The 27,809-nt window shown below is 50.0% G+C and overlaps 1 protein-coding gene and 2 long non-coding RNA genes across 6 annotated transcripts in view; 1 reads left to right on the top strand and 2 right to left on the bottom strand.

The window, feature by feature from the left end:
• Window positions 1–244: 244 nt before the first annotated feature.
• On the bottom strand, window positions 245–1,957 carry LOC115286577. Of its 2 annotated transcripts, none has more exons than XR_003906147.1 (4): window positions 1,880–1,957; window positions 1,352–1,501; window positions 1,176–1,269; window positions 245–399 (listed from the first exon to the last, which is right to left on the bottom strand). It is a non-coding gene; the product is annotated as an uncharacterized LOC115286577 (long non-coding RNA). The 2 variants fall into 2 exon arrangements; XR_003906146.1 differs by having other exon boundaries at window positions 1,176–1,272.
• Window positions 1,958–9,576: 7,619 nt separating this feature from the next.
• On the top strand, window positions 9,577–19,565 carry PROC (protein C, inactivator of coagulation factors Va and VIIIa). Of its 3 annotated transcripts, none has more exons than XM_029934768.1 (9): window positions 9,577–9,632; window positions 10,834–10,920; window positions 11,962–12,128; window positions 13,539–13,563; window positions 13,677–13,814; window positions 14,073–14,207; window positions 16,300–16,439; window positions 17,318–17,435; window positions 18,881–19,565. In XM_029934768.1, the coding sequence occupies exons 1-9, from the start codon at window positions 9,587–9,589 to the stop codon at window positions 19,456–19,458; spliced, it is 1,434 nt and encodes a 477-aa protein (XP_029790628.1). In that variant the 5' UTR covers window positions 9,577–9,586; the 3' UTR covers window positions 19,459–19,565. The 3 variants fall into 3 exon arrangements, with proteins under 3 accessions (XP_029790628.1, XP_029790627.1, XP_029790629.1); XM_029934767.1 differs by lacking the exon at window positions 9,577–9,632 and adding an exon at window positions 10,672–10,686 and having other exon boundaries at window positions 10,830–10,920; XM_029934769.1 differs by lacking the exon at window positions 9,577–9,632 and adding an exon at window positions 10,690–10,700 and having other exon boundaries at window positions 10,830–10,920.
• Window positions 19,144–27,809, bottom strand: part of LOC115287934 — a 16,264-nt gene continuing 7,598 nt past the window's right edge. Inside the window, exon 3 of the long non-coding RNA XR_003906737.1 lies at window positions 19,144–19,747. This is a non-coding gene — a long non-coding RNA (uncharacterized LOC115287934). The remainder of the gene's footprint in view (window positions 19,748–27,809) is intronic.

The raw sequence follows: 27,809 nt of genomic DNA on the forward strand, positions 1-27,809 counted from the left end.
ACAGGCCCTCAGACAAGAGTAGGGGAGGGGCAGAGAGAGAGAGGGAGAGAGGGAATCCCAAGTAGGCTCTACCCTATCAGCACACAGCCTGACACAAGGGGCTTGATCTCCTGAAACCGGGAGATTTCTGAGCCGAAATCAAGGCACACTGCTTACCTGACTGAGCCACCGGCTCAAAATGATTTTAAATAAAAAATTTAAAGGAATACGTATGTGACAGAATTCAAACAACACTTAGGCAGAGTGATATAAACAAACAGGTATGTGTATTTATTGTTCTTGGAGTTTGAGGGCTCTCTCTTAGGTCAAAGGCGGGTGTCTACGGGAGTCATGAAGACTGAGAGCCAGAAAGCCCCTGCCAATGGGTGAAGAGGCCCTTTTCTGCGGCTGTGCTTTGTACTGAAAAAGAGAAAAGACAGCTATATCTGGATACCATCAAACACACCTCTCATACTGCACTTTGCACCCTATGAGGAATTCATAAAATCAGTTTAGGGTTTCATGATCTTCATTTTTATTTTTAAATTTATTATTTAAATGTTTATTTTATTTTTGAGAGAGAGAGAGAAAGCAGGGGAGGGGCAACGAGAGACAGAGACAGGAGACAGAATCCCAAGCAGGCTTCACTCAGCGTTCACTCAAGCCCTGTTGTGGGGCTTGAACCTGCGAACAGCGTGATCATGACCTGAGCCGAAATCAAGAGTGGGACGCTTGACTAACTGAACCACCCAGGCACCCCATGATGATCGTCATTTGCAAGAAACAGAAAAGAAACCGATAATGGCCAGGGCAGGAGTACATTACCTGTAACAGGGAGTAGGTGAAACTTAAACTTTTTGTGAAACCTCCGTGCAATGTAAAATGCATTTCTTACTGAGGACTAAGGTTTAAAAAAAAAGTTTCAAAAACACTGCCTTAAGCCACAACTGGCCTAAAGCCAGTACCTGGATCACCAAGACAGTTGGCCCCAGGCTGCAGGGATGGGGCTCGTCAAGTTCCTGGGAGCAGCAAGGCCATCAATGCGCAGGCCTGACTTCCTTGAAACTTCGGGTAAGGACTAAGCTGGTTAATGGGTAACCAGGAGCAACAAGCGCTTAGCTCCAAGCCAGCCTATGGTCCCAGGGGACCCTGCCACACCACACAGGGTAGGGCTCTGCGGTTGCTACAGAACAAACCTGGGTCCCCCAGGCTGGAGGGAGGAACCCCCTGCTTGAGAGCACAGCACATAGAGGGTGGCCTGGGATGCCAGTGAAGCGGTGAAGGGCTCTCCTGCTGGGGGACAAACACAGGCTTAGCGGGGCTGGAGTGGCTCCCCTGGAAGAATGCCCCCCCCCCCCCCCCCGCAACGTACAAAGTACTCTTCAAGGACACTGTAGCCTCTTTCAGAGCCAAGGCCATGAGCGCCCCCTGGAGTGTGGCAGCAACTCTGTAAAGGTAGACGGCAGTCAACACTTCGGGCTTGGGGGCCACACAGCGCTCACGACTGCTCAGCCCCGATGTCCTGAAATGCAGTCACGGGCAGATGTAACATATGAGCATTGCTGTTCCCATACAACTTTTCATGGACGCTGAAATTTGAAATTTCTGCTTTATATGATCTTCACTTTTTACAAAATATTAACCCGTTCGTATTTTTCAACACTTACAAAATGTGAAAACCATTATCGCTTCCTGAGCTCAACAAAAACAAGGAAAAGCGGGTTTGGCCTACAGGTCAAAGGTGGCGAACCCTTGCTTTGGACCTTGTCCTTCCCCCCTTCCCCCCTTCCCCCCTCCCCGCTTCCCTCCACCTTCCGTCCCTCCCTCCCCTCCTCCTTCCCTCCCGCCCCTCCCCCCCCGTGCCCCACCCCCCGGACGCGGTCGGGGGGCGCTGACTCACCGGCTGACTCAGCGGGAGGCGCGCCGCCAGCACACGCCCGCGGGAGGGCGGCGGGGCGCAGGGCGTGCTGGCCTCGGGGACTGCGGCCGCGCTCGCGACGGGAGGGGACGCCCCGCCGCTGGGCAGGCCCTTCCGGTTTCGGCTTCCGACTGCCCGCCGAGCCTGGGGTCCCCTGGTTTAGGTATTCCAGTTGTTTTGTCAGCCCCGTTGCATCAATTAATTCAGCATTTAAAATGCCCTGCTTTTAAACGTTTTGAAGCGTACTGGGTGTCATAAGTTAAACCTCTCTTTCTCTGTGTGTGAAAATGGTTTTAAAGCAGAGATATTCGAACTTATGAAAGTTGGACTACAAAGAAATTCCAGTTCTAGAAAAGTGAGAAAGTCCTGTTTAAATTGGCTCTCCTCCTCCGGTGACGTTTTGTTTATTTCCCCCAAACAAAGTCCTTTTTGATTACATGAATTTTCATTATTTCCTATACAAAACATTGAATACCTCAGGACCTGTCATCCTTTTTCAGGATCCTCTGGCCTCTTCAAAGATCATCAGTTTCGGAAGAAGCGTTCATAAATTTCCATTTGAATGTGATCCTTTTCTCCATTCTCATTCTCATTGTGTTTTCAACCTGGAGGACATTCTTCTTGTCCCACACTTTGAAAATATGATGTGATGGTAGGCTAACTTTTTAAGATCTCTTTTACGACTGGCAATGATGACAATTTTCTTGTAGGCACATGTCTAAAGAAGACCATCTCCTTCCATTTCTAGAACATCAAATGGCTCATTAAGTGCTTTTGCATATTTTGAAGAAACTGAGAAATGACCAAACCTTTTTTTGGGAAAGACTCCGTATCACAGGAAGCAAACCGCACTTCGTTAGCCATGTGTAGGACCTTTGGCAGGCAGGACGTTTTAATTTTCTTTGGTAATAGTTCATAGCCTGAACAGATTTGCAAAAATTTACATTTGCACTGTCAAATGTGCAGACAGATGAAAAGCATCTCCTTTGTGTTTGTATATCATCAACATTTAATATTTTTTTGAAGTTTCATTAAAATCTTCACAGAAATCAAAAAGACCATTTGAAACTCCACTTTTCAAATCCAAGTGCTTGAGAGGTAGAACATTTCTTTATCACCATGACTGGGCCCAGTCCTCTGCATACTGTAGAAAGCGTGACTGCTGCACTGTAAAGGGGCAACACATCTGTTACCAAAATTTCGTCTTTGGTTCACCCACAGGATATTTCAGGTATAGCCTCTGAATGAGGAGATGTAACTTTACTCAGTATCATGGAACAATCAAAGGAGCCGTGTGGTATGCCCGTGCTAATTCAATGGCCATTATTATTATTTTTTTTTTGACGGGGAAAGAGGACAGAGGGAGAGAGAGAGAGAGAGAGAAAGAATCCCAAGCAGGCTCCACACTCAGCTCAGAACCTGATGCGGGACTCCAATCCACGACCCTGGGATCATCATCTAAGCCGAAACAGACTGAGCTACCCAGGTGCCCCAGCAGCCAGTATTTTCAACTGAGAATTGAGGGTCTTAGGGGGGAGACCAAAAAAACAAAACAAAAAACTTTTGTTAATTTAGAAGTCCTTGCCTGTTCCTTTGGGGACCTGTGAGAATCAGCTTTTACATTCTGTCGTCCACCATGCCTAATCCCCAGTTCTTCTTGGCATATGGTGCAGTGTGCCCTTTTTGATGATTTATCTCTGTTATCCAGCTGCCATTAAAATAACACAGTCTCTGGCTTCCTAAATGACCAGGATGTCTGCTTCAGGCTGGCATTGATACTGTAATCATTCTCATTTTCATTACTTGAACTCTAAAAAATATATATGGTCACGATATCCAGCGTGTTAAAAATTAAACTAGCACTATCTAGATACAAAGCATGATAGTTAATTCACAGACAAAGTGGGTGTCCGTAGTCCAGATTACAGTGCACTGAGGTCATTGCCAGGGTGGTATAATAGTAGATGCTGCATGATCACAAACTGTAGGCCATGGTTGTCACCATCAGCAGCCGAGGCTGGGGCAAGTCCTGGGTCCATTTGGTACTAAAACCAGTATCGCTTTCAGCCCCACTTTTTGGGGTCACCTTTCCATTTTGTAGCTTTTCCCTAACCTTCTGTACCTGTCATTGAAAACTGGGACTGTTCTCATCCCAGGGAGGAGTTTAACACACGTATATAGGACTTTTGGTGCTAAAATCGGGACAGCCCCAGACAAACTGGCAGGGCTGATCACCCCAGCACATGTGTGTGGACTCAAGAAATAAGTCTAAGATGAATACTGTATGATCTCACATGTGGAACCTAAAAATACTGATCATAGATTAAAAAACGGATTATTGGTTACCAGAGGTGGGAGTGAGGGGAAGGTGGTCAAATGGTACCACCTTCCAGATATAAATAACTTCTGGGGATGTAATGTGCAACATGGTAACTACAGCTAATCATTCTGTATTGTATTTATGAAAGTCACAAAGACAGTAGATTTTAAAAATTTTCATCACAAGAAAAAAAATTGTATCCATGTGAGGTGATGGATGTCAACTGAACTTGCTGTGGTGACCATTCTGCAACGTATACATACATTAAATACTATTGTATGCCTTTACCTAATACAACATTATATGCTTTATCTCAATAAAACTGAAAAGGCTCAGTATGAAACAATCATATTTCTATATACTAGTAACAAACAATTGTAAATGGAAATATGTAAAATGCCATTCATGACAGCGTTTTTAAAAACATAAAATAAGTAGAGATAAATTTAACAAAATACATGCTCAAGATCTATATGCTGAAATCTACCAAACATTGGTGAGAGAAATTAACAAAGACCTAAGTAAATGTGGACAAATACCATGCTAATAGATCAGAAGACCATTAGAAAAGTGTCTCTTGTCCCCAGATTGTTCTATAGAATCAATTCAATCCATTCAAAATCCCAGCAAGCTTTTTAAAATTTTTTTTAAAAATTTTAATGTTTTTTTAAAATTTATTTTTGAGAGACAGAGAGAGACAGTGTGAGCAGAGGAGGGTCAGAAAGAAAGAGGGAGATACAGAATCTGAAGCAGGCTCCAGGCTCTAAGCTAGCTGTCAGCACAGAGCCCGACGTGGGGCTTGAACCCATGAACCATGAGATCAAGACCTGAGCCGAGGCCGGACATTTAACCGACTGAGCCACCCAGGTGCCCCTAAAAATTTTTAATGCTTATCATTATTAGTGATAGGGAAAGGAAATATGATACTACCACACTACCGCACACCTATTAGAATAGCTAGAAATAACAAAATAAAAAAACTGACCACAGCAAGTGCTGGGGAGGATGCAGAACAACTGGGACACTCATAGTTTGCTTGTGGGAATGCAAAATGGTACAGCTGCTTTACTTAACAGTTTTCTTTTAACTTATTTATTCTTGAGAGAGATGGGAGGGAAGGACAGAGAGAGGGAGAGAGAGAATCCAAAGCAGGTTCTATGGAGCCCAACACAGGACTCAAAGTCATGAATGATGAGATCCTGACTTGAGCGGAAATCAGGAGTCAGACACTTAAGCAACTGAGCTGCCCAGGGGCCCCTGTTTGTGTTTTTTAATAAAAGTAAACATGTACTTACTACATAACTCAGCAGTCCCATTTATACATATTTGCCCAAGAGAAATGAAAACATATCCACACTAAATCCTCTCCATGAATGTTCTAGAAGTTTTATTTAATAATAGCCAAGAAATGGGGAATGGGTAACCAACTGTGGTATATCCATATAATGGAAACTTCTCAGGTACAGAAACTACAGATACACATATCCACATGGAGGAACCTCAAAAGCTTTGTGATGGAAGCCAGTCTTAAAAGGCTACATGTAGGACTCCACTTATATGCCATTCTAGAAAAAGCAACAGAAACCAGATCAGTGGTGGCCAGAGGCTGGTGATGGGGCACAGGGGAGTTTTGAGGGTGACAGAAATGTCCCATGTCGTAATTGTGGTGGTGGTTACACTATTACATACATGTGTCAAAACAAACAGAACGTGGGGAGGGAGGGGTGCCTGGGTGGCTCAGTTGGTTTCTCTCTCTCTCTCAAAAATAAAATAAAAACATTAAGAAAAAAAGAGCTATATACTTGACTTTTAAAAACAAACATAAGGGTACATTTAAAAAGCAAACCTTGGGGCACCTGGGTGGCTCAGTCGGTTAAGCATCCAACGTTGGCTCAGGTCATGATCTCCCACTCCGTGAGCTCAAGCCCTGCATCGAGCTCTGGGCTGACAGCTCAGAGCCTGGAGCCTGCTTCAGATTCTGTGTCTGCCCCTCTCCCACTCACACTGTCTGTCTCTCTCTCAAAAATAAATAAACATTTAAAATATTTTATAAAAAGTGAACGTTATTGCATGTAAATTATTCATCAAATCTTTTTTCTTTTTTTTAAAGAATCCATGTGTGTCACCGTGCCGTTGACACCAGGCTGCACCCATCCATCTCCACTTCTTAACGGGAGCTCCCGAAGGCCTGTCCAGTTTCTGTCTTCCCTGCTCTACCCAAGCTGAGCCCTGAGCAGCTCCAAGGCTTTCCTGCCAGGGGGAAGAGACAAGCCATGGGGCAGTGGTGGGGGGGGGAGGGGAGAGGGCCAGCAGCAGTCCTGGGAACCCTCCACCCCTCCCTCTGGTCAGGAGAGGTAGCTCAGGGTGGGTTCCGGAGCCATGCGGAGGGGCAGAGCCCGTGCTAGGTAAGTGGACACCCCAGCCTCAGAGGACTGGTGCCGCTGGATGCTCTGAGCCCCTGGCTGTGACACACAGGTGGCAGCTGTCCCACCTCTCCTGCCCCACCTACTCCACACCTCCGCAGCCATGCATGAAAGGGGACACCCATGTCCCCTGGGGCTCTGATCCTCACAAAGCTTCACATGGCCCCTCACTGTCTCTCAAGGACACCGGGGGAGCCAAGGGAGGAGGCTATTTTTGATTGGTCACCAAAGTCTCTGTCCACCTCCTAAGAAATACTTAATTTACCCTCCTAACAACCCCCTGAGGTGCACACTATTCTTGGCCTCATTTTACAGATGTGGAAACTGAGGCTGAGGGATGGAACCAAGATGAAGTTTAAACCCGTGTGAGCCTGACCCCAAAGATGACCATGCTCGATGCTATCTCATGGTTTTGGCTCCCCCCCACCTTTGCTTCTTATTTCTCTGTGTGTGTCCTCACACACACAGCGAATTCCTTGCACACGGAGGTCCTTCCTCTCTCTCTGATTCACAGCTGGCTGTGCTTCTCTGGCATCAACGGGGGTGACTCACATCTGGGAAGGAAAATCCAACATCAGACAAGGCAAATCAGCAGTGCCCACCAGACTAGGCCAGGCGGCCCCTTGGAACAGCGGCCTGGGCCCGCCCTAGGGACCAGTTTTCAGGAGCTCAGATCCCTGGATTGGTGGCAGCACTCTCCAAGTTATGGCAGCCTTTCAGCCAGCACAACTCAGGGACTAGCTGGTGGTGGAGACACCCCCTTCTTCAGGGAGGGTCACTCGGGTCCCCCACGCTGTGACCATGATGCAGGCACCCCCACCGCGGTGCCCCAGCAGGCAGACACGCATGGAGAAAGGAGCCCTCCTGCCCTTCCCCAGGCAGCCTTCAAGGCCTTGGCAGATCCCGGCTTCGGTCCCTTCTCTTACTGGCTCTTCTTGGTGCCAGGACTTTGGGCCTCTGGGCTGGTTCGGTTGTGCATACCTCAGGCAGAGACCCTTATCCACATTCAGGATCAGCGTGGGCACCCGATGTAGATAGACTTCACATGGAAATGACCATCTGCACTAGCTGGGGTCACGTGACAGGGAGGGAAGGGGGGAGTTCCCGTGAACATGCCTTGTGCTTCATAGTGGGGAGGCGAAGGGCGCAGAGGAAGGGCTAGCCGAGAACAACTGCAGACCTGGAAGAGAGGCCCTGGCAGCAAGGGCGTGGGCACAGGAGGCATGTCGATAGCTCCCTGGCTGTGCTAGCTATCCCTCCCTTGCGTGTGCTCAAGCACGTGGTCTCCCTGCTTCCTGCCCAAGTCCTGGAGACCACGTGTCCCCTTCTCAAGGCCGCTGCCACAGATCCTGGCAAACGACCACTGGCTCCCCACTTCCCACAGGCTCCATTCCAAACTCTATTACTTTCTCCTGTCCCTCCCTTGCACCCCTGCCCACACCAACACCTCACTTGCTGTTTGTCTCTTTGCCTTCCCTCCCTCCCCTCCTGAAGGCCCTTCCTCTATTAACAGGTCCTGCTTGCCCTGTGACCTCCAGCTGAAGCTCCACCTCCTCTAGGCAGCCTTCCTTCGCCACCCCAGCTTGTGCTGATGTCCCTTGGCCCTGCTCCTCTTGCCTCTCAAACGGCTGTGTGGGCAGCATGAGGGCCTGTAGCCCCACAGCCCAGGCCTGGTGCCACGCTGGCCTAAGGGGCATCCCATTGTAGGATCAAGAGCTGCCCCAGTCAACTTAAGGGAAGTTCAGGAAAGAGGGGGTTTTCCTATGAGGGCAAAGGACCCTCATGAGCCCAAAGGCAGGATGTGCCCACTCAGGAGGTAGGGCCTGGCTCTGCCGCTCTCTCAGACTCCTGGGGGTCTACGGCTCCTGTCTTAGCCTTTCTCATTCACCTGCATCTCAGTTTCCTTTGGTTTAGGCCCAAATGCGGATGCCCAGGCCAGGTCTCGCAGCAGAACAAGAGCCCTGAGGCCCCACTCCTGGGGCTGGGGTGGAGAATCAGACTGACCCCTCTGTCAGGTGACTTTCCTGCACAGTCCCAGAGGTCAGCAGGGCAGGATCACATGACCCCTGCAGGGGCTCCAGCTTTGAGGGTTGTGGTCAAGTCATCTGGGAGCAGGTTGGGTGTGGGAGAAGTGGGTGCATGTCCCATATGGTGCATACAGGGAAACAAGATGCCTAGCACCTGTTGCTAGACTGAAGGGCCCGAGCCAAGGCTGTTTCCCCGCATCCTAGAAGCCTTTCGGGAACCCGGTCTGTTTTTCTCATTTGTTTACAAAAGTGGCCAACAGGTGCCAGGAAGACTGGAATCTACGCCCGGCCTGCCACCTAGCAGCTTGGTGAATTTGGGCAACTAATAAGAGATTTCTGAGTGTCCTCACCTGCAAAGGAGAGATTAAAAGAGTAGCCATGTGCCATTGGCCATAGGGGGCACCTATAGGAGTGACTGGAGCTGAGTGCCCCCCCTCCCACCCCGCAGTCACATGGTCGGGATCCCGAGAGGCATACCTTTTCATCACTAAGATCGGGAGAGTGTATCACTATGTAATTGACAGAGTTTTCTTTTCTTTTATACTGACACATAAAACAGCTGCATCTTATAGTCAGTGGCATCCTAGATTTGGTGAAATATGGAATCGTTACCAGTTGCGCTGATCTGGGGGAGAACTGTACTATATCTGGGTAAAAATGTCCCTATCTGCACCATCAGGCCAAGGTCCCTCCTTCAGGCAGCCACTGTGAGGCCAAAGTGAAACCACATCTGTAGACAGTGCCCGTCCATCAGCACCCGCCCCCCTGGTTGGCACCAATTGGTGGACAAAGGTGGGCTTTGGGCAAACCAGGCCACCTGAGCTGGGAGCCTGTTTGTTTATCTGTGGAGGGGGTGGCCTCCGCACTGAGAGCCAAGCAAATATTTGCAGTTGTGGATTAACTCGAGATCCAGACTATCATGGCGGCAGGACGGAGACCTTGCAAGTTCTCCCCGACCCACCCCAGTAAGTCCCCTTCGAGGCAGGTCTGCAGGTGGGATGGAGGAGGGCTGGACAGATGCAAAGGCTGAATCCCCCAGCTGGGTTCAAGAGGCTGGCTATAGCTTGGGCTAATGGGAAATCAGGGCTCTGCCACCCGGCTGGCCAGGGCGCTGGCTGGCTTTCCTCAGGCCTGGGTGCCCCAGTTCCAAGGGGCCTTCTTCCAGACCCTGAGGCCTCCGGGGACCAGGGACATTGTCAGGGGAAGCTCGGAGCCCAGGAGCCCAGGAGCTGTCCTCCTCACCTCACCCCCACCTCTAAACCTGGGGAGTGGGAGTCAGTGAAGATGGAAAGTGAGGTCAGATGAAGCCGGAAGGCTGCAGATTCGGCAGGCTGGCTACCCCCCTCCCCCACAGGCCCTTGGGGGCAGGGGAGGGCTCAGGCTCCTTCTGGGACTTTGTAGGGCAGCAGTAGTTTGGGGCAGGGGTTAGGATTCTAGGCCTGGAGCCACATGGGCCTGGGCTTAGGTCCTAGCTCTGCCATGTCCCGGCTGTGAGTTTTTAGTAAGGTACGTCCCTCCTCTAAGCCTCAATGTAACCCTCTATAAAATGGGGTGATGACTACTCCCTCCAGGGGATGTGAGCTGTAACTGAGATAGTGATAGCTGTACAAACCCTGACTTAAGAGCGTTATATTTAATTCTCACAACAACCCCGATAAGACAGAAATAACAGCTTTTCTAGCCATTTTACAAGTGAGGAAACTGAGGCAAGGAACAGTTAGGTGACCTGCCCGGTATTGCTGTCTGGAGCTGGGATTGCACCAAGCGGTCTGACTTGGTGGCCTGCCTTCTGAGCCATGAGCCAATTGCCCATTAGCCTGGCCATCAGATCAGCAAAGCCACCTCCCCCTAAGCTCACCAAAGAACAAGACACGAAAGGGCATGAACATTCTGGGCACAGCTGCTGTGGCCCTTTTGTGCCGAGTCACCTTTGATCTTCCCCAGGACTCCATGCCCTTCCCTCCTTTCCTCTTCATCTCTCAGACTCTGGGCAAATGCTATGACCTGAGCCCCACACAGGCAAGGACGCCGAGGTGCCAGTGGCCATCTGTCCAGTGAACAGGGCCCCCCCACCCCAGCTTGGCCCATGCGGGGACCAGGGCAGCAGGCAGAGGCGGGGAGGGGGGTTGGGGGGCTGCTGGAAGCTCAGGAGTCCTCCTCAGACAGGTGCCAGCAACTCCAGAATGCGGCAGCTCGCGGGCCTCCTCCTGTTGGTGACCATCTGGGGGACTTACAGCATACCAGCTCCTCCTGGTAAGGCCACTCTCCTCCCTCCCTGGGACCCTCCCATCTTCACAGGCTGTTGGAATTCAGCAGCTGCCCCCACTCCCCGGTTGACCGAGGCTGGGTCGGGGGTGGCTGTGATGACAATTAGCCCTGGGGAGGGGTCATGTCCTATAGCTCCTTCCCCCGGCCTGGGAGTGGGCCACAGAGTCCCCTGGGCCTCTCCCCTCCACCCACCCACTCCCTCAACCACCAATGCCAGGCCTGGCCACCACCCCACACTGCTGGCCGTAGGGCAGCCTCTCCTCCAAGGCAGTAACTTGTGTGGTGACTGCCCTGCCCCAACCCTCCCTTGGCCTCCACACCAGGGTGTGTTTTGAGGCCTGAGGGGGAATGAGTGGCCAGTGGCATTCTGCTCACCTGGTACTGACAGCATTTGTCTCTTCTAGAGCTGCTTCTCTGCTGGGGGGACCCCCAGTCGCACCTGGGGTCCACGTGGCTCCTCTGTCCAGACTCAGCTCAGAGGCCTTCATTTCCTGGCCTTTGCACCTGCCCCTCCAGCCTCCCTTCCTCACTTCCCTGACCTGGTCCCTCTGTCCCAGCTGTCCCCTGTCCCCGACAGACACCTCTCAGAGCTCAAGAGACAGGTCCCTGCCCTCCAGCTGTGCCTGCCTGAGGGGAAGTCTCAGGAAATGACTCTGGAGATAAAGCAGGGGAGGGAGGGAGTGTCAAGGTAGGGTTGCAGAGGGGTACTCAGTACAATGCAGCCAACTGAACCTTGCAGTCTTGGTAATGACTGCAGCACCCAGCGACGCAGGGCACTGGGCACCCATTTCCGGGTCAGGCACTGTGCTGTTGTCATCAGTATCTCATCCGCATGTTTGCACAAATAAGCTCAGGTGTAGGAAGGCAAAGCCCCTGGCTCAAGGTCACTCGGAGCTCAGGTTGGCTCAGCACATGGGTGGCCAAGTCTCCTAACTCCCAAGGCTGACCATCTGCTTCCTGCAGAGGAGGAGGGCAGAGGAGCCAGGGAGTTTTCAACCTTCATGGGCTCCCCTCTTCCCAAACCAGACTTCGTGTTCTCCAGCAGTGAGCAGGCCCACCAGGTGCTGCGGATCCGCAAGCGAGCCAACACCTTCCTGGAGGAGCTCCGGGGCGGCAGCCTGGAACGGGAGTGCCTGGAGGAGATCTGTGACCTAGAGGAGGCCCAGGAGATTTTCCAAAATGTGGATGACACAGTAAGGCTGCAGGGCAGGGTGAAGAAGACATGGGTTGGTGGGGACAGCGGGGGTGAGGGGCACTGCTCAGGCCCTCTCCACTTCCCCCAGCTTGCTAGGTGTGAGGGGAATGAAAAGGACACTGGCCCTGTGATCTTGGTCAGGACACATGTCACTGCAAGAACAGAATTCTGCAATTAGCTCCAAGAATAGGGAGTTGGGGGGAGCCTGAGACGGGGATTCCCAACAATCCCCCAGGGGGAAGTTCAGCCCGCCCTCTGCCCACCACAGGCTACTACTGCCTCACCTGCTCTCTGTGATCAAAATGCCACCTTGTCTGCTTCCAGCCAGGCACCTGCTGAACGGGGAGTGGGGGGCGGGTGACCCAAGACTCTCTGATGTCTGCCCACATACACTCCCTCTGTGTCTCAGCTCAGATTCTCAAGGGGCTAAACCTGATTGCTCAGGGGATCTGGGGAAGAGTCCATGTCCTCTCTTGCTCCCAGGGCCCTGTGGCAGCCTTGAGGTCGAAGGATGGATTGATCAGGGAGGTGGCTCTCTGGTACAAACCCAGAACCCCCATCCCCAAGGGCCTACTTGAACTACTAAGTAGACAAAGAGCTGGGTTGCCACCCTGAGGCCCCTTCTGAGTCATCTATCTGTAGGGACTTCTCAGGCTGAGGGGGGAGCTCTGGTCTGCCCCTTCCACTGCCACCCCCTTGCCTGGATCCCCACTGCCTCTCTAGGGCCTCTCAGCAGATGCCCCAAGGACTTTGTGCAGCCAGCACCAGGGCAGATCACCTCCCTCCCATGGCTCTCCCGCCTCACCCTGAGGTCTCCCAGGCCCAGCAGAGCATACCACTGTCGCCTGTCTGCTGGGTTAGGCATCCAGCAGTGAGTCTCAGGTGTGGTGGCCCCAGGCCATCAGCCACAGCGGGGACTTGGTTAGACCAGCAGACCTTCCAAACCTGCCATCTGCGTCTAACCCACAAGGTCTCAGCTTTGAGAAGCTGGCTTAGGGAAGAACCCCATAGGGAAGGTCCAGAAAAGCCTAAAGGAGTGATGGGGGATCCAGAAGGAGGCTGAGCAGCCTGGTGGGGGATCTGGGTCCCTTCTGCTCCAGAGGCTGTGGTGGTAGCAGACCTTTCAGAGAGTTGGCTTCCAGACGCTAAGCCGGTAGGGTAGGGTGTGTGGGATGTGGTGTGGAGATGGGCAAGGGGGCTGCGGGCAAGGAGGAGCGTGGCTCCACTCCGGCTGCAGCTGTACTGGTGACTGGCAGCACAAGCAGGGGTGAACGCCTGTTTGTCCACCAGCCCTTCCCGTCCCGTGCCCCCCCTCCCGCCCCGGCCAGACCCAGGTGGTGCCCCGCCAGCTCCCCCTGCACCCAAGGGCTGACGGCCTCTCCTGCCGCCCCTTCTCTCCTCTCCACAGCTGGCCTTCTGGGCCAAGTACCTCGGTGAGTCGCTCTAGATCCCAGGCCGCTATGCCCGCGCCCCCTCGGGTCCTTGGGCCGCGGTAGGGACGGGGACGGGCTGGCGGCACCAGTGACACCCCTTCGCCGTGTCGCAGACGAAGACCAGTGCGCGGCCGCCCCGCCCGAGCACCTGTGCGAGAGCCCGTGTTGCGGGCACGGCAATTGCATCGACGGCATGAGTGCCTTCCGCTGCGACTGCAACCCAGGCTGGGAGGGCCGCTTCTGCCAGCACGGTGAGGGCGCCGGCCGCCAAGGGATGTGGGCGTGGGAAGGGGCCCCGAGGGGCGGGGTGTGGGCGCGGGAAGGGGGCCCCCGAGGGGTGGGGGCGCCGGGCGTGGAGGGGATGTGGGCGCGGGAAGGGGGTGCCGAGGGGCGAGGGGGCCGAGCGCTGAGGGGGTCTGGGCGTGTGGGCGGGGAGAGGCCCGGCGGAGGGGTGGTCCGGGCACGCCGCGCCAGCGTGCCCTCCCGGCGCCCCCTCCCTGCCCGCCCAGAGGTGAGCTACTCCAACTGCTCGCGGGACAATGGCGGATGTGCGCACTACTGCCTGGAGGAAGAGGGCGGGCGCCGCTGCGGCTGCGCGCCGGACTACAGGCTGGGGGACGACCACCTGCAGTGCGAGCCCAAGGGTGAGCCCCCAAACCCGAGGAGGAGACGCGCAGATCCTGCGCGGGGTGCTCGGTCGTGAGGTCGGCCCAAGAGTCGGGGGACGGAGTGCCCTCGGGTCACTTTCCGGCCTGCTCTTTCCCTCATCTGCCTGCCTCGCTCCAGGTGTCCCTGCTCCCCTTGGGGACAACTGTCGGGAGGAGCATGAACCCATAGGTTGCTCATCACCCGAACTGTGAGCGGATGTAGGGAGCCAGGCCTCTGGCATCCTCCTCCACCACCTCGGCTGGCTTTATTCTCTGAAGACACCTTGTCCAGCCTGGCATCCCATTTCCTCTGTTATCCCTGGCTTCTCTGAGGAGGGACAGGAAACAGGAGTCCCCTTCTTTTCTATTTTCCTTCCTACACATCTTATCAACTTCGCATGTGTACAAGGAAGTGAGAGTCTTATAACTCTTATAATGAATTCCAGCAGGTTGCTGCTCAGCGTGGGTCTTGTGTCATTTGCCCAACGGTGCCCTGGGTGGCCTCAGGACATATTTCCTTAGTTATTTCTTTGATCATCTTCCTGCTGCTTTCTCTTTTCTCTCTTTCTGGACCTCCTGTTATTCAGATCTTTTGGCTCTTGGTTGCTCTTATAGCTCTATTACGCTTCTATTTTCCATATCTTTGACTTTGGTTTCTTTTTTCAGGGAACTTTCCACAACAGTATATTCCAATCTTTTTACTTAGAATTAATGTCTAACTTTTTTATTTTGAAAAAAAGATTCACAGGAACTTACAAGGAAATGCCTGATGAACCTGGTGGCCTGTGGGCTTTCCTGTGAGGCCATCGGAAAGTCCAGGTCACTGGCAGAATCCCTGCTGTCCAGCTCCTCTAGAGTAGAGCAGGGAAGAGCCCGGGCCCCTGGAGGAGAGCAGGGAAGAGCCTGGCCTGGAAGAATCCAGGTCCCTGGAGGGGCACCTGGGTGGCTCAGTCAGTTAAGCTTCTGGCTTCTGGCTTTGGCTCAGGTCGTGATCTCATGGTTTGTGGGTTTGGGCTCTGTGCTGACAGTTAGCTTAAAGCCTGGAGCCTGCTTTGGATTCTGTGTCTCCCTCTCTCTGACCCTCCCCTGCTCATGCTGTCTCTCAAAAAATAAATAAAAAACATTAAAAAAAATGAATCCAGGGTCCTAGAGTAGAGCGGGGAAGAGGAGCTGGCCTCTGCCCTGGCTGCAGATGTCTGTGTGAGTCCCTCTGGTCACTCTGCACATCACTCTTTCCTATGCCTGTGCACAGTCTCTGCTTCACCCTGTGCAGAGCATGGTCTTCTGCAGGGCTTGGAGAGGAGAACCATGCCACTGGGGGTTGGGAGAGGTCTAGGGCTTTAGCAGTTTCCTTTCCAAACTCAACATTCCTGTGTGCAGTCCTACGTGTACTGGGTCGTTCAGAAGCACTGAGGCTTCAGGGTGGTGATGGGGGCTCTGCCATAAAAGCAGTCCGCTCCTAGAATCTCCCATTGCTGGTTGAGATTTTTGCTTTCTCAGGTAGCCACGTCCAGGACCATGTCCAGCTTCTAGAACTTTGTTGCTGCTGTCTGTCTCCATTCTCTGCCACAATGCAATGCCCCTGCTGATGGAGGTCCACTGCTCCTAGGAGTCTAAATATCTCAGCCTGGCAGGCGTGGTCCATCGTGAGCAAAGCCTGGCAGCCCTCCCCTCCCTCAGTTCTCCATCACGCGCTCTCTCCCCTGGCAGAGGACCTCAAGACTGTACTCAGAGCTACTCTGGGGGCTCTCTGGAATGCCCATCACTTCCTCCCCATAATTTCTTACCTGTGTTAGGAGCTTGGTGGCATCCCAGAGTGAGACTTGATTCATGTATCTCAGAGATTACTCCCGACGGCCCTGGTATACTGAATTCTGAGAAATGTAACAGCCTGATAGTGATGCTGCTTGGTCTGACTCTTGCCAGATTCAAATGGAGGGGATTTGTGGGTTACTGTAATTGGGTACCTAAGCATCACGTGTCCCTTTAACCCTACAATAGGGCAAACTAGCCTGGAGGCAGGAAGTGGACAAAGAGGGGGGAGCAGTCTCAGGGAGCCCTAAGCTCATCAGCTTCCCCCTACCTCCAGTGAAGTTCCCCTGTGGGAGGCCAGGGAGGCGAATGGAGAAGAAGCGCAAGATGGTGAAACGCAGCACAAACGAAACTAACCAGATAGACCCAAGGCTCGTTGACGGGAAGCTGTCTGGATGGGGAGAGAGCCCCTGGCAGGTGAGAGGAACAGCAGGTGGGTGAGGAATCAGAGCCCCTACTGGGAGTTCCTGCTCAGAAAGAACGGATGGGGAGGGGGAATACTGGGGTGGGGGGTGTGCTAATGGAGGAGCGATTGCAGGGAAAGCTGGAGGTTCCTGATGGGGGAGCAGCCAGGGCCGGTGGGTCAGCCCAGGGGCATGTGGCAGATGTACAGGAAGGCTACTGGTCGTTTTAATAAAGAGCTGGGAAGATAATGCGCAGCTGGTGGCATTTGAGGCAGAGACCCGGCTAACAGGAGAGGCATTTTGCTTGGGAGAGAGCGGGGAGGGACAGCTGACCCTGAACGCCTCTCCAGCCTCATCGCAGGTGCTAACACTTATATGGCCCCAGGCACTAGACGGTGCAGAAATCAATAAGCAGAGGATTGGCAGGTCTTGGGGAGCTCCAAGATCCTGGGAGGGTCAGGCCCCTAAACACAGTGGCTCAGTGGGACGAAAGCTGGGATGGCCAGCAGGACAGGGGCTGGTGGAACCCCAGGGGATCCCCCTTCAGGCCTCAAAGGCTTCTCCGGGGACTTCAGTCCCAGCCTGAGCTCCAAGGGTGACCAGAACTCTCTGGGTGCTGCTGAGGATAAGCACAGCAATGGCATGGGCAAAGGCAGGAAGATGCCCTACAGCAGGCCAATCTAAAACAGGCAGAGATAGAAAATGACAGCAGAGGGCCGTGGGTCCATGCCCCAGTGACCAGGGATCAGGAAAGACCCACTTATGCAGCTGGCACCTCAGACTCCAGGACCACATGGTGGTGGGGGTGGGGGGGCTGTGCTGCGAGCCCCAGACCCTGATGCAGAGGTGTCAGGGGCAGTGTGGTGACGCCACAGCCCACTCCTGTTCCAGGTGATCCTGCTGGACTCCAAGAAGAAGCTGGCATGTGGGGCAGTGCTCATCTACACCTCCTGGGTGCTGACAGCGGCCCACTGCATGGAGGACTCTAAGAAGCTCATGGTCAGGCTTGGTACGGGCAGGAGCCAGGCAGGAGGGGGCCCCGGAGGGCTCCAGGAGGGGTGGCACCAGACAGCCTGGGCACGTGTGGGGATCCTGATCCTTGGGCTGCCTGGACAAGAGGCTGCTTGAACTCCATGGAAGGTGTCTGGGGAGATGAGGCCCAGTGCTCCCTCCACAGAGCCACTCCCGTGGTGGGATTTGAGACACAGTGACACCTGGTGTTTGGCAGGTGGGGATTCTCTTCAGATCTGGTGTCCGGGTGCTTACACACATGCATTTGCAAAGTGAGTGTTTGCAAAGTGAGGGGTATCTCTCTCTCTCTCTCTCTCTCTCTCTCTCTCTCTCTCTCTCACACACACACACACACACACACACACACACACACACACACACACGCCTCTTAACTCCCACTCAAATGGAGCAGGCTGTGTGGACATCCAGCGCTGTCGGGTCCAGACACCCACAAGGTATCTACGTGGCCAGGCCCCAAGGTCATGCTTCACACAGACTGATAAGGATGGAGCTGAGAGCAGTGGAGACCCTGGCATCTGCCACAGCAAGGCAGCTGCCTGCCCCCCAGGGCCCTAGCCTGGGCCCCGCTCTGGGGCTCTCCACTGTTTATGCAAAAGGGAAGGAAAAGATGTATTGAGAATGACCTGATTCACATTCCCTACAATTATCTGCAACACAACCAATGGCCAGTGGCCTCCAGGGGCACTGAGCTCAGAATCTCCAACTCTCCCCACCCCGCCCTGCCCTGTCTGCACCGCTCCAGAAGCCATCAGCCTTGCTCTGGTGCATGATCCAGATTTTTCTTCCCTGGCAGAGCCCGTGTCCTGCTAGTTGTTCTCTCTGAGTCTTGCTGCTCTTGCCCTGTTCCCCCCTGCCCCCACTCCCACCCACTGTGGCTTGTTGCTGCCTCACTCTCAGGCCAGCAGTGCTGGCAGGAACGGGGTGTCTCTGCAACGCACTAGCTCCACACGCCCTCTGTGGCTCCGCTCTGTGTCCCCGGCTTCACTGCTCACTGCCCACTGCTCTATCTGTGAACGAGCCCTAAAGTCCATCCAGCATTCCGCCCCTTTAAGAATGACACCACAGGGATGCCTGGGTGGCTCAGTTAGTTAAGCATCCAACTTCAGCTCAGGTCATGATCTCACGGTTTGTAGGTTCGAGCCCCATGTCAGGCTCTGCTGACAGCTAGCTCAGAGCCTGGAGCCTGTCTTCGGATTCTGCGTTTCCCTCTCTCTCTCTGACCCTCCCCTGATCATGCTGTCTCTCTCTCTCTGAAAAATAAATTAAAAAAAAATTTAAGAATGACACCGCAGCCGTTCCCTCTGGCAGGGATGTGAGGCCAGACTGTGGCACTTGTGACAGTGCTCAGGATGCACGGCGTCCACTGTAGCTGTGACCCTTGTGCTGCCCCCAAGCACCCTGATTGCCCCTCCTGCCCCACAGGGGAGTATGACCTGCGGCGCTGGGAGAAGTGGGAGCTGGACCTGGAGATCAAGGATGTCTTCATCCATCCCAACTACAGCAAGAGCACCTCAGACAACGACATCGCGCTGCTCCGCCTGGCCAAACCTGCCATCCTCTCGCAGACCATCGTGCCCATCTGCCTCCCGGACAGCGGCCTTGCAGAGCGCGAGCTCACCCGGGCCGGCCAGGAGACGGTGGTGACGGGATGGGGCTACCGCAGCGAGATCAAGAGAAACCGCACCTTTGTCCTCAACTTTATCAAGATCCCCGTGGTCCCTCAAAATGATTGCATCAATGCCATGCACAACATGATCTCCGAGAACATGCTGTGTGCGGGCACCCTTGGGGACTCACAGGATGCCTGTGAGGGTGACAGTGGAGGGCCTATGGTTGTGTCCTTCCGTGGCACCTGGTTCCTGGTGGGCCTGGTGAGCTGGGGTGAGGGCTGCGGGCGCCTCCACAATTACGGCGTTTACACGAAAGTCAGTCGCTACCTTGACTGGATCCACAACCACGTTAGAGCTGAGGAGGCCTCCCTGGAGGCCCGGGTGCCGTAGCGTCCCTCAGGCTTGCATCAGGAGCCCAGAGGCCACTCGTGGAATGGTGCTGGATTGCTGAATGGTAACATTTGAGACATTAAAGGGGACATGTGATAAGCACACCAGTTCCAGTTCTGTCTCTCTTTGTGTCCCTTTTCCGGGCTCTTCTGGAGGGAAGTAACATTTTCAGAATATCTACTGCACGTCCCACGCTTTAGGAACACAGTCTTACTCTGCCTTCTGGGGTGGGGAAGAGCAGATCCAAATGGGGTGGGGTCCGAGGCTGATAACATTTGATGCGGGCTCTCTTTATAAAAAAAAAAAATGAAGAATGTGACCATAGAACTGTGAGAAGGAGACTGTACAGCAAACAGAGATCTAGAAGGCAGAGCTCGACAGTAACCCCAACAATGAAGGTAGAGGTTTTAAACTCACGTTGCCAAGGGGAAAGCGGAAGTTCAGGAGTGGTTACATGGTGGAATCAGGATTCAGATCTAGGTCTGCCTCCCAGACCCCCTGAGCCCCCAGGAAGGCTGTGGTGAGCACCTGCTGGGCCTAGAGGCCATTATCTGCCCAGTGGAGGAAGCAGCCAGAGACTGGAAGGTGCTGGTTCAGCCTAGAAGGAGCTCACAGTGTATTTGGGGAAGGTGTTTAAGAACAGTTTCATACAGGGATGGCTGGGTGGTTCAGTTGGTTGAGTGTCTGATTTTTTAAAATTTCAGTTCAAGTCATAATCCCAGGGTCGTGGGATCAAACCCCATATCAGGCTCTGTGCTAAGTGTGGAGCCTGCTTAATATCCCCCCTCCCATTCTCTCTCTCTCAAAGAAAACTTTCACACAATCATAAATAGCAGTAAGCAAGAGGCTCTGTCTTGACCCAGCCTTACAGGCATAACTGGATGAGACAGAAATAAGTGAGGATATACTTGATAAAAAGGGATAGCAGTGAGACAAAGATGAGACAATTAGCCTAAAGTCATACAATTAATCTAGCTCTCTGTGCAGCTGTGGCCAAGCTATTTTCTTCTCTGGGCGTTGATAAAATAAAGGGATTAAGTGACACCATTAAATGGTTCTCAATTGAACCTCCTGGGGAATTTTTACAAACATCTAGGTCTGGTTGCCCCCTCAGAGATTCTGGTTTAACTGACTTATAGTGGGGAACCCAGACATTGATATTTTTAAAACTCCCCAAGTTATTTAAAAGTGTAACCAGGATGGAAAGCCACTGGACCAGATGGCCCTTAAGGACCATTTCTGCTTGGATATGCACCAGTTCTAAGCCTCAGGACCAATGAGGATGAAGACCAGCCACCTCAAAAAGTGTCCAATGTTCATAGCGGCACTGTCAACAATAGCCAAATCATGGAAAGAGCCTAAATGTCCATCAACTGATAAATAGATCAAGAAGATGTGGTTTATATATATACAATGGAGTACTACATGACAATGAGAAAGAATGAAATTTGGCCATTCTTAGCAACATGGATGGTCCTCGAGGGTGTCATACTAAGTGAAATAAGTCAGGCGGAGAAGGACAGATACCATATGTTTGCACTCATAGGTCTAACAGGAGAAACTTAACAGAGGACCATGGGGAGGGGAGGTGGGGGAAAAAGAGTTAGGGGGAGGGAGGCAAACCATGAGAGACTCTAGAATACTGAAACAAACTGAGGGCTGAAGGGGGAGGGGAAAAGAGGAAGCAGGTGATGGAGATGGAGGAGGGCACTTGTGGGAAAGAGTACTGGGTGTTATATGGAAACCAACTTGACAATAAACTATTTAAAACATTTTAAAAATTTAAAAGAAAAGGGCAGCACAGTGAGTCGATAGTGAAGGAGACCCTGATTTGTGATTCTATTCAGCTTGCAGACCCACAGCTACTAATTACAGACCCGAGAGACTCCAGGACCCATGGAGTTCTCTCTGCTGCTACCACAGAGGCAGATTAAACAGATTAAAAAATAAGTGGCTGTATCTCCTGACAGACGTGGCAAAGGGGTAGATGGGATGACTGGGGAATAGGAGGAAGCCAGGCCCAGGGCTGGAACCACCTCGTGATTAGTCCGCTGAGCCAGCATCTCTGACACTTGCAGCGGACATAATGGACTGGGAGTGACAGCAGCTGGCTGACTTCACCCCAGGCAAGTTTCCAGTAAAGCCGGTTACCTAGCATGGGTGAGAAAGCTCTGGCCTGACAACACAAGGAGATCTACTGACCTGCTCCCTACTGAAGCTAGTGAGACTTATAAAAACACATATCTGAAATCTCTGGGAATGGTCCTTAGGGCAAACAAAACAAGAACAAAGATACATCTTTTAAATCAACGCAAGAAAACTTGATCTGTCCAAAAGAAAACAAAGAAGGAGAACAAAAATAAATAAGTAGCACACATAAATCCATTGCATTCCTGTATAATAACAGTGAATATGTGAAAGTCAAAAGTAAAAACACAGGGGAACCTGGGTGGCTCAGTAGGTTAAGCGTCTGACTTCAGCTCAGGTCCTGATCTCATGGTTTGTGGGTTCAAGCCCCGTGACGGGCTCTGCACTGACAGCTCAGAGCCTGGAGCCTGCTTTGGATTCTGTGTCTCCCTCTCTTTCTGCTCCTCCTTCACTCATGCTTTGTTTCTCTCTGTCTCGATAATAAATAAACATTAAAAAAAATTTTTTAAGTAGAATCACAATACTACTTCCAAGCACCCTAAAGAAAAGGAAGTACTTAGATATAAATTAAACATACATACGGCCATCTGATTTTTGTACAAAGCTGCAAAAGCAATTAAATGGAGGAAGAAGAGCCATTTCAACACATGAAGCTGGCACAGTGGGGCATCAGAGGCCAAAAAATGAAACCCAATCTAAGTTTCACACCTCATACAAAAACTAACTCAAAATGGACATAAACTATAAAATGAGACAAGAAGAAACTATAGTAACTGGAAACTCTGGAATAAGATGGACATATGATAACTGTAATTAGGTTAAGTTTATCAAGTAAAAGAGAGAACTCTCAAAAGAATCTGACCATATATTTTTTACACACAACTTAAAAACACTGGAAGATTAAAAATAAATCATAATAGAAATTCCATATAATTTTGAACAAAAGGAAAGCAAAGATAGTGATTTCATAATAGATAAAATGGAAACCGAGGGGAAAATATCAGAAACAGCAATGATGGACATTAAATACTGATGGAAGAATCAATCATGTAGTCATCATAATATGTGCCTCTAACAATATAACCTCAAAATATATAAACCAACAGTTGACAGAATTGCAGGGAGAAATAAACAAGTGTATTGGAGATTTTTGAAACTCTCTCCGAAACCAATAAATTAAACAGATTAAAAAATAAGTGGCTATATAGAATCCCTGGGCAATAAAATTAATAAGCTTGAGTGAGCCTATTTTAGCATGCAAGGCGCATTTATAAAAATATACTGGGCCGGGTGGAAACCTGACTGAATTCCAAGGGCTCAGTATGATCCAGAACATACCCTCTAGCCAGAAGGCAATGCAAATATAAATTACCAAAACATGTTTTAAAATCTTGCATGTTTTCAAACTAACGTATTAGTAAAAAAAACATTAAAAAAATGAAGAAATAGTAAGATTGAATGCCAAATTGTGGGACACAGCTAAAGCAAAGCATAGAGGGAAATTACATCTTTAAATAGACGTATCAAGAAACAAAAGTTAACAGAGAGAGAGAGAGAGAGAGAGAGAGAGAGAGATTTTAATAAATTGACTGTGTGATTATGCAAGCCTGACTGGTCCAAAATCTGATGGGACAGACCGGCAGGCTGGAGGCTCAGAGAAGAATTGCAGATCTATTCCACAGACCCTCTGCTGGCAGAATTTCTTCTTGCACAGGGCAGGTCAGTCTTTGTGCTATGAATGCCTTTAACTGATTGAATGAGACTCACCCACATTATGGAAGGTAATCTGCTTTACTCAGCCTACCAATTTAAATGTTCTTTTCATCTAAAAATGGCCTTCAAAGGAAATCTTCAGAATGATTTTTGACTAAGTATCTGAGCAGTAGGGTCCAGCCAGGTTGACACATACAATTAACCATCAATAAAAGGTTGAATTGGGCCCCTGCCCGTGAAATTCAAATGTTGAAATCTTGATTCCCCAGAACCTCCAAGGGTAACCTTATTTGAAAATAGGGTCATTGCAGATGTAGTTAGTTAAGGTGAGGCAATACAGGAGTAGGGTGGACCCCTAATATGAGTGGTGTTCCTATATAAAGGGGGAAATTTGAATACAGGCACCAAGAGGGAAAACAATGTAATCACACAGGGAGAATGGCAGATGAACACAAAGTCAGACATCAGGGTGATGTGTGTATTAGCCAAGGAACTCCAAAGATTGCCAGAAAGCCACCAGAAGCTAGGAGAGAAACACAGAACAGATCCTCACAGCCAATAGAAGGAACCAACACCACATACACTCCGATCTTGGACTTCTAGCCTCTGGAACTGCAAGACCGTACATTTCTGTGCTTAGGCAGTCCGGTCTGTGGTGCTTTGTCACAGTAGCCTTAGCAGACTAATAAATACAGCAAATGACACAAGAACTCTACCTGAGATAGAGCTGGAAGAAGGAACCAAACCCAAAGGGACAAGAGGGAAGGAAATATAAAGGTAAAGGAGCAGAGATCAGTGTAATAGCAAGGGGGAATGGTGAAGAGGAGATGGAAAACAAAAGTGAAACTGCAGCACTGAAAAGAGGGCCTCCAGCCAAGGGTCAGAGTGGAAAGTGCACATCCAAAGGTAAGAATGAAAAGAGGACCAGAGCTTCCATTTCAAGATGGCAGGGAGGACGATATTGAACTCATTCCTTTCCATGTATGCCCTGTATCTACAGCTACCTAGGGAATAATTTCCTCTGGGGAAAAATAAACACAGAAAACAAACCAAAAACTATCTGAATGACTCCTATGCACCAGTCAAATAGGAAAAAAATCCACATCAAGGGGTAGGAGAGGCTGAAACACAGTCTTGGCATTAACCCATCCCTGGTACAGCAACTCACAATCGGGAAGGAACTCAAAACCCTGAGATTCTCCCTGAGGAATAAAGGGTCTGAACTCCACACCAGACATCCCGACATTTAAGACCTGCACTTAAGAGATGAGCCGCCAAAACACCTTGCTTTGAAAGCCAATGGGTCTTGGGTCCATAAGGCTCACAAGGCTACCGCAAACCGAGGAACAGTTCTTAAAGGGCTCTTCTGCACAGATTCATATACCCCAAAGCCCTGCACAAAGGCAGCTGACTAAAAAGTACCCAGACTTTCTGTGAAAGAGGCTGCCCTGAGGGGCAGATGTCTAATTTAACACAGGCTCAGGGGCTTGCTGAAATAATTCCCAAAGACAGAGACCAATGAGCACTGTCTTCGCACTCTTCCTCAGGCTTGCTCCAGATCACCATTATCCCCCCAAAAGGAGTTTGTACCTTCATCTGGCACCCTGATCTTTTCAGTTGCTGCCCAGAAGACACCTCTAGATCACTTGGCCCTGATGGCCAGTGGGGCTTATGCTCATGGGTCCTGCAGAGAGTTCTTGGCTAGTGACCTTCTCCAGGGCACAGCACAGAGACATTAGACTGAAACACATACCCAGTTTTTCTGTGAAAGAGGCCCATTTACAGGCATCACAGTTTCAGCCTAAAGGGCAGGCTTCTGAATTGGCACATATCTAGGAACCTATTGAGGTGCCCTCTGGGGATGAAGGCTGGTGGGTACCATCTTTTTGCTTTCCCTCTATCTCATTCTGAGTTGTTGCTATCTGTGAAAATCCTAATTGCTTACTTTTATGACTGTAGCCTGATGACAGGCTTCTAATTAAACATATATCTAGGGGCTGAATACAATCCTTTCCAGAGACAAAGGAAGATAGATAGCATGTCCCATCTTTATGCCCTCTCTCTGTCCAGCCCTGGGCTGGACATGTCTTTGAGAAAGGAACTTGTGTACAAGTCCACTGTCCTGGCTTTTGTGTCTGCTACCCAGAATATATGTCCCTTGACATCCTGGCTCTGTGGGTAGTGGGTCTTGTGTTCATGGGTTCAAAGGGATAGTAGCCCCCCCCCCAAAAAAAAAGCTTCTAACTGGCTATCACCTATCACCCAGGGCTCAGCACAAAGGAAGCAGATAGAAATGCCTATCTCCTAGTCTTCCCCTGAAAAAGGTATATTTGCATACATTAAAAGCTGCTCCCTGAGGGTCTGCCTTCCAATAACATGAATCTATGTGCTGACTGAAATCCTTCCCTTTAGGATACTGACAGTCTTGGCATACCCTCAACTACTATAAGCCACTAAAAATAAAGTAGCTGTTTTGATAATCACAGAGGTTTGAGAGACAACTAAGATCTAGGGCAGGGTCAAATGATAAGGTTCATCTCCCACACAAAGTCACTCCTTCAAGGCTAGGAGAGGCAGCTGTTATATTTAATGCATAAAAACCAACAGAGAGTGAAGTAAAATTAAGAAACTCGGGGAGGGGTGCTGGGTGGCTCTGTCAGTTAAGCATCTGACTTCAGCTCAGGTCATGATCTCAGGGTTTATGAATTTGAGCCCTGCATCAACCTCTCTGCTGTCCCTCCTTTCTCTCTCTGCCCCTCTCTGGCTCATTCTCTTTCTCTCAAAATAAACAAACAAACAAACAAACAAACAAACAAACTTTTAAAATGAAAAGAAAAAAGAAATAGGAATATGTTCTAAATGAAAGAACAAGATAAAACCTCAGAAAAATACATTAATGAAATGGAGATAACGTGATTTATCTGATAAAGAGTTCAAAATAATGGTCAAAAGATGCTCACTGAACTTGGGGCAAAAGTGGAAGAAGAAAGTGAGAACAAAGAGACAGAGTTTTTAAAAGTACCAAACAGAAGTCATAGAGTTACAGAATACAATAACCCTCCAGAAAAATGCACTACAGAAGCTCAACAGAAACTGGAGGATGTGGAAGAAAGGATCAGAGAAATCAAAGACAGGGTAAGGAACTCAGCCAATTGGAACAGGAAAAAGAAAAAAGAGTGAAAAAGAACCAAGGCAGCTTAAGGGACCTATGGGACAACATCAAGTGGATCAACATTTGCAATAAAGGGGTCCCAGAAAGAGAAGAGAGAAAGAGAGAGAATGAGGCAGAAAATATATTTGAAGAAATAATGGCTGATAAGTTTCCTAATCTGGAAAAAGAAACAAACATCCAGGTCCAGGAAGTCTAGAGCTTAAAAATAAGACAAATCCAAAAAGATCCACAACAAGACATATGACAATTAAAGTGTCAAAAGTTAACAATAGAGAATCTTAAAAGCAGTAAGAGAAGAACAAATTGTTAAGTATAAGGGAACACCTATAAAACTACAAGCAGATTTTTCATCAGAAACTTTGCAGGCCAGAGGTGAGTGGCATGATATATTCAAAGTGCCGAGCACTAAAAACTGCCAACCAAGAAGGGTGCCTGGGTGTCTCAGTCACTTAAGCATCTGACATTGGCTGGGGTCATGATCTCATGGTTTGTGGGTTTGAGCCCCACATTGGGCTCTGTGCTGATGGTGCAGAGCCTGCTTGGGATTCTCTCCCCCTACCCTGTGCTTCTTCTCTACTTGCACTGTCTCTAAATAAATAAATAAATAAATAAATAAATAAACAAACTTAAAGAAAAAAAACTCTACCAATGAAGAATACTCCATCTGGAAAAGTCATCTTTCACAATCGAAGGACAGATAAAGACTTTTTCACATAGGCAAAAGCTAAAGGAATTCATCATCATTAAGCTAGTCTTAAAGGGACATTTTCTAGGTGAGAGGGACTTCTTTAAGCTGGAACAAAAGGGCACTAGTTCGTAACAGGAAAACATATAGGGGTAAAAAAAAAATCTCACTGGTAAAGGTAAATATATAGTAAAATTTAGAATAATGTTGTAAAAGTGTTGGGTTAGTCACTTACCAAGCTAGTCTAAAGGTTAAAAGACAAAAGTAGTAAAATACAATTTCAATAATTAGTTAATGGATATACAAGATAAAAAAGATGTGAGCTGTGAACGCTCCAAAACATAAAATGTGATAGGTATGTGAGTAAATGGTAGAGCTTTAGAATGGATTCAACCTTAAGTTATCAACTTGTTACAAATATAAGTTGTTTTATGTAAGCCTTATGATAACCACAAAACCCAAATCTATAGTAGATACACAAAATGTAGAGAAAAGAATCTAAGCATACCACTACAGAAAATGATCAAGTTACAAAGGAAAAGAGCAAAAGAAGAAAGGAACAAAGGAATTACAAACCAGCCAGAAAACAATTAACAAATGGAAATAAGTACATACCTTTTATTAATTATTTTA

This window comes from Suricata suricatta, chromosome 3, assembly GCF_006229205.1.
Source record: "Suricata suricatta isolate VVHF042 chromosome 3, meerkat_22Aug2017_6uvM2_HiC, whole genome shotgun sequence".
Lineage (NCBI taxonomy): Eukaryota > Metazoa > Chordata > Mammalia > Carnivora > Herpestidae > Suricata > Suricata suricatta.